General features: G+C 56.1%; 1 protein-coding gene across 1 annotated transcript; it reads left to right on the forward strand.

The window, feature by feature from the left end:
* Positions 1-204: 204 nt before the first annotated feature.
* Positions 205-3,807, forward strand: POSPLADRAFT_1147124 (hypothetical protein; the record flags this gene model as incomplete). The annotated part of the gene is made up of 2 exons (XM_024486025.1): positions 205-308; positions 897-3,807. The coding sequence occupies 2 exons, from the start codon at positions 205-207 to the stop codon at positions 3,805-3,807; spliced, it is 3,015 nt and encodes a 1,004-aa protein (XP_024337642.1).
* Between the last annotated feature and the right edge of the window lie 2,977 nt (positions 3,808-6,784).

Raw genomic sequence — 6,784 nt, forward strand, 5'->3', positions numbered from 1 at the left:
ACGCTCTTCGACAGTCTTCGACGGGGCGCGACGCTTGCTCGAAGCTCGGCACGGTTGTCCCGATGCCTCGCGCGTAGATCTCGGAACATCTCCCGCATTCGGCGGACAATAGGGCCACTCGACGCCGTTCGGCCAAGCGCGTGCATCGCTCCATGCCACACCGACGTAGCCGGTCTTTCCCGATTAGGTATCGAACCTCGCGGCATGCCTTCAACGACGGACACTGGTCCGAAGTGTCCATATGTTTCTCTTCATCTCCGCGTTCGGCATGACGTCACTCTACCGATGGACTTGATGCGTGCCACTCGGTGAGGCAGCTTCGTGCGGAACAATGCAAAGCCCCTTGTACTAGTGTGCCACTCTCGATAGTCGTAGCGTCCTATGCGTAGTATAAAATCTGTTGTACTTCTCCCCAAAAATACAAGATCCGGTTCCCCCCTCGAGTTCAGAGCTCATAAGTCGAGCTCGCCCCACGTCTAAGCCTTCAACTGTGTCACTTCGTCCCTCGCTGCGTAACCTCGAAACCTCGTCCACTGCGTTTACTCGTCGATACCGTCTCGACGAACCCTTCGACTTCGACTATTGTCGAAGAAACTACGAACCGCGCCCTAGCTAAGTCCACCCTATCGAATCGTGTCCCTTCCTTCTACGATACATCGAAGAGCTCTGCCGAGCTTCAATCGTCTCTGCTAACCACCCACAGCCTCCGAGTAGCTTCGACGACGTGTCGAAGCCACCTCGTACCTTCCCCTTTGTTCGTAGCCTTTTCCAAGGGTGTTTCTCGTGTTCACTCGAACCGCGGGACACCTTGCTGCTAACTCCCCTCTCACTAAGACTATAATCCGTCTCTCTAGTCCCTTTAGGTCGCACCCAGGTTAGGGGTTAGGGTTTCGTAGGTCGTATCATTTCTGGAGCCCACCGCGAGGGGATCTCAGGCAAGAATTCGCCGCTTTCGGTTTTCCGAAAATGTCTCCAGTAGTCACCCGCTCGCAAGCGCGTGAGGCGGCTAGTCGCAGTGCCAGCGAAAACCTCGACAGCTCCTCTCGAACGCACTCGACTCCCTCTCCAACAATTCCCGGTAACTTCGACCGCGACGAAGAAGACGAGATAGACCAAGAACTCCAGGACGACTTCGACGAAGAACCGATCCCTTCAACCGCCGAAGAACGCACTTCGTCCCCCGAGCTTCTAGGCCTCACTACTTCCGACTACGACACTTCGACTCCTGATCTTTTCGAACGATCCGGTTCTTCGCCCGAACCCGAGGATCCCATCCCATCTACTTCGAATCTCGTACTTCCGACCCCGTCTTCTTTTCGCGCCCACGCTCAGCCATCTATCGCATCCTCTTCGCGACTTTCAGTCATACCTACACCCGACCTGGCACCTCTGCCACCATTGGCACCTTCGAACGCAGCTTCGAACTCCAACCCCACACCGCCCGCACCTACGAATCCTTCGACTACTACCGCGTCCTCCTCGAGCCCAGCTCCTACTAACACTACGAACATGAGTCAGAACACGAACACACCGTTGATGCCCCCGCACGGTCATTCGATGGCACCAAGCTTCGACCCGTCGGAAGTCCGTTCGCTTCGGTGTTACTTCCAGGACCTCGAGGCGTTGTTCACCCGGTGTCAGATTACCGACGATGCGGCCAAGAAACAATGGGCCGTTCGGTACCCTTCGATCGACGTCGCTGACTTATGGGAAACCATCGAGTCCTTCATCGACGTAGCCAAGAGCTACAACGACTGGAAAGCCGACGTACGAGCACTTTATCCTGGCGCCGACGATACCAGAAAGTGGTCGCTGGCAGACATGGATCAGCTCATCGGAGAACGCGCTCGTATCGGGATTCACAATGCGGCAGACCTAGGCTGCTATTACCGCGACTTCATGGCCATTACGAAACATCTCATCGCACAGCACCGGCTCTCCACTATCGAACAAAGTCGCGCATTTCTTCGAGGATTCCAGCCAGCGTTACTCACACGGCTCGAGACCCGACTGCATCTCAAGCATCCCGATCACTACGCCGACGACCCATACACCATGGCAGAGATTCACGCGGCGGCTACTTTCATTCTACACGGTACATCGAGCACACCTATGACAGCGGCTAACCAAACTATTGCTTCGACATCGAACACTTCGACAACGGTGCCCCCCGGGATGATCAAAACCGAAGACATCTCGATGATCATCGAAAGCCTGTCGAGGACGATCGCGACACTTATTCAGCCGACGACGCACGCTACGCACAACCACGCCCCCGCGCCGAGACAACAAGCTGCCGTCCACGTCCACGAGAACAGCGGAGCTGAACAGACGTGCCACTACTGCGGCAATCGTGGCTGCAGGGTAGGCACCTGTGAGTTCGCGGAGATCGACATTCGGGACGGCAAGTGCAAACGGAACACCGAAGGCAAGATCGTCCTTCCAAACAGAAGTTTCTGCCCCCGCACTATCCCTGGTCTCACAATACGAGATCGAATCTATGAGTGGCATAGAAGAAATCCCGCAGCACCCGCCGCTCCGACGATGCTCTTCGAGATCGACGATCGCTCGACTGTGCAAACGTTCACGCTCAACACCAGCGGCAGGATCGAGGCGCTCGAGCGAGAACTCCTTCAGCTTCGGAAGCGAAGGGAGGTCTTCGATGGCGTCGAGATTCTACAGCGGAAGAAGCCTACGACGCCAGCCGCCCCGAAGAGCGCGGAAGCCTCGGGATCTGGTACATCGAAAGGAGTGGTGGCACCCTCGAGCACTTCGACAAGCACGGCCCCGCCTCCAACGATACCAGCAGCAGCACCCGCGCCGTCTTCTTCCCCGCCTACGCAATCCACGTCTCAACCTACTACTACGTCCGCTCCCCCAGCACCACCAGTACACCCCTTCGCAAACGCTCGCGACGCAACCTACGCCCCGCCAAACGTTCGAAACTTCGCAACTCCGCCGAAGCCCTCGAACGACAAGGGCAAGGAACCAGCGTACAAGACCATCGTCCCTGTTATCCAGCCGAAGCTCGCCGAAGAGATCTTCCAGTGTTCAATGAAGTCGCAGTTCGTCACGCTGACCCCAGAAGAGTTGCTGTCGATTGCGCCCGACGTTCGAACCAAGTACCGCGACGCCATCACCCCTAAGCGAGTCTCGATGGAACCCGTCGCATCGGCCCACATCGTAGAAATCGGCGCCGAAGAGGTCTTGGCCGTCAACCAGCTATCATGTTCAGGCGCAACGTTGGAACCTGGTGCTACAATCGTCCCGGACCCCTATGAAACATATCTGAAGCACATCCCTCACGGCGAGTACCCCGCAGAATTCACCGTCGCCCGCGATTCGAACGCGATTCGTTCGATCATCGCGTTGATCGACAACAAAGAGCAGATCGAATGCATCGTCGACCCAGGTTCGCAGATCGTCGCCATGTCGGAAGAGGTCTGTCTCGGCCTCAACCTCCTCTTCGATCCTACTATCCAGCTGAACATGCAATCGGCGAACGGCGAGGTGGACCGATCGCTGGGACTCATTCGAAATGTTCCCTTCCGCATCGGTGAGATCGTATTGTATCTCCAGGCTCACGTCATTCGAAACGCAGCGTACGACATCCTCCTCGGCCGACCCTTCGACGTGCTCACGCAGAGCGTCGTCAAGAACTTCACCGACGAGAACCAGACCATTACGATCCTCTGCCCGAACACCGGCAAAACCGTCACGATTCCGACGTACGCGCGAGGAAGATCGCGAAGCCGGCAGCATCCTGTTGGGTGTCGCCAATCGCATTTTCTAGCTTCGAGGAATTGATTCCCCATGATCAAGGAGAAGCCGCGCTAGTCATCGACTACGATGGGGTAAAACCGAGTATTTCCTTCGTCTCTCCTATTGATTCCTCGACTCCGAACGCTGTTTCGTCGCTGTATCTCTCCGCATGCACCTCCGTTTCATCATATTTGCAGTCTCTTTACGCTTCGGACAATACAGCTTCTAATGCCGCTCCGTCGAACGCTTCGACGTGGGCTTCGACTCTTCTATTTTCAGCTCCGTTTGCTTCGACTCCCCCAGCTCCCCCTCCGACGAAGTCCATCTCGCAGCTTTCCAACTCAATTCTTCCCTTTCCTTCGACGACATCGACTTCTACCCTTTCAACGCACAAGATCCTCGCCGCGACAAAGAAGAAATACAAGCCTGTCGCTCTCAAAACCCGACCCATCCTTGGTGCCGTCCCCGAACAATTTCGAATACTTCGAGACATCAAGGGCGACCCTCTATCCATCATGCCTAAGCTTTCGACTGACCCCCCGCCGTTCAAACCTACCGGTCGGTACACCCTCGAACGCTTCGAAACGACCGAGAAGCTTCACAACGGCGACTTCCTACTTCCCGACGAACGTCGAGTCCTCCACCACTTCATGTGCCTGCACAACGAAGCTTTCGCATGGACTGACGACGAGCGGGGATGCTTCAAGCCCGAGTACTTCCCTCCCGTCGATTTCCCCGTCGTTCCTCACACGCCCTGGGTGCAGAAGAATATCCCCATTCCGCCCGGGATCTACAACGAGGTCTGCGCGGTGATCAAGCGAAAGATCGCCGCCGGAGTCTACGAGCCATCGAACTCGTCATATCGATCGCGGTGGTTCTGTGTCGTCAAGAAGGACGGTAAATCTCTTCGACTCGTCCATTCCCTCGAGCCCCTCAATGCAGTCACGATCCAACATTCCGGTGTACCGCCGACGCCCGAATACCTCGCAGAACAATTCGGAGGAAGACCATGCGGCGGCATGCTCGACCTCTACGTCGGCTACGACGAACGACTCATCGCCGAATCTTCGAGAGATCTAACAACGTTCCAGACACCCTACGGGGCCATGCGCCTAGTGACACTCCCGATGGGTTGGACGAACTCAGTCCCGATCTTCCACGACGACGTCACCTACATCCTCCAGCCCGAGATCCCGCACGTTACGGTGCCCTACGTCGTCGACGTTCCCGTCAAGGGTCCTGAATCCGACTACGACGACGAACGGCTCCCTTCGAACCCCGGCATTTGACGCTTCGTATGGGAGCATTTCGAGAACATGAACCGCGTAGTCACTCGAATGTGCTACGCCGGAGGTACCTTTTCAGGAGTCAAGAGCGTCCTCATCGCTCGAGAAATCATGGTGGTAGGGCATCGCTGCACTCCTCAAGGACGCCTCCCCGACGACTCTCGCGTCGCTGCGATACGCAACTGGGGTCCATGCGCTACTCTATCCGACGTTCGAGCGTTCCTAGGAACCATCGGCGTTGTTCGTATCTTCATCCGAAATTTTGCTCACCGCGCCGACGCGCTCGTACGTCTCACAAGGAAGGACGTCGAGTTCGAGTTCGGTCCGGAGCAAATCGCGGCGCAGGAAGACCTCAAGGACACGCTGCTCTCATCCCCCGCACTCCGAGCCATTAATTATGATTCCCCCTCTCCCGTCATTCTCGCAGTCGACACGTCGTTCATCGCCGTCGGATATCACCTCTGCCAGTGCGACGAAGCCAACACGCGAGTCCGTTACTACAATAGGTTCGGCTCGATCACGCTCAACGATCGCGAACGAAGGTTTTCACAGCCGAAGCTCGAGATCTACGGCCTATCCCGCGCGCTACGATCCCTTCGACTTTACCTGATCGGCGTTCGGAACCTCATCGTCGAAGTCGATGCTCGGTACATCAAGGGTATGCTGAAGAATCCGGACATAGCCCCAAGCGCGAGTATTAACCGGTGGATTGTCTCGATTCTCACATTCCATTTCACGCTAGTCCACGTCCCCGGTACAATGCACGGCCCTGACGGTCTCTCTCGACGCACAGCTCAACCCGGTGATGTCATCGAAGATGAGGTCGACGACGAGTTCGACGATTGGATCGACCAGATGCACTCTTTCATTCACCAGATTCAGCCCCTCCCACCCGTCCCTTCGCTTGCCATCTTCACCAATGACAGAGCCGAGGACGGCTCAGATTTCAATAAGGAGGAGGATAGCTACGAGCTAGTGCCTCGATCGGAGCAAGCACAACTCGCCGACGCGAAGCTCGATGACATGCTCGAATTTCATCGAACGTTAGCAAAGCCCAACGACATCTCCGAAAGTGTTTACGAAGGGTTCATCAAGTACTGCATGCAATTCTTCCTCGACAACGACACCCTCTGGTGCAAGGACAGTCACGGAGCACACAAGCTAGTCGTCAAGCCCGGCGATCGCCTTCGAATACTTCGAGAATGCCACGACCACACCGCGCATCGAGGAATCTACGCAACCCGAGCCTTCGTCAATGAGCGATTCTGGTGGCCGTTCCACTATGCCGACATCGCTTGGTTCGTTCGATCGTGTCATATCTGCCAGTCTCGACAAGTGCATCAAATCCTCATTCCTCCGACCGTCGCAGTACCAGCCCCCATCTTCGCGAAAATCCACATCGACACAATGCACATGCCGGCCTCGGGCGGATACAAGTACTTGGTCCAAGGTAGATGCTCGCTCACGACTTACCCGGAGTTTCGAATGCTTCAAAAAGAGACAGCGAAGGCCCTCGCCGACTGGATCTTCGAAGACATCCTCTGTCGATGGGGCGCGCTCAGCGAGATTGTCACTGACAACGGTACGGCGTTCATCAAGGCGGCCGATTACCTTTCGAAGAAATACCACATCAATCATATTCGAATCAGTGGGTACAATTCGAGGGCGAACGGTCTCGTCGAACGTCCGCACTTCAGCATGCGACAAGCCTTGTTTAAGACAGCCGACGGAGATGA

Source organism: Postia placenta (assembly GCF_002117355.1).
Source record: "Postia placenta MAD-698-R-SB12 unplaced genomic scaffold POSPLAscaffold_9, whole genome shotgun sequence".
Lineage (NCBI taxonomy): Eukaryota > Fungi > Basidiomycota > Agaricomycetes > Polyporales > Adustoporiaceae > Rhodonia > Rhodonia placenta.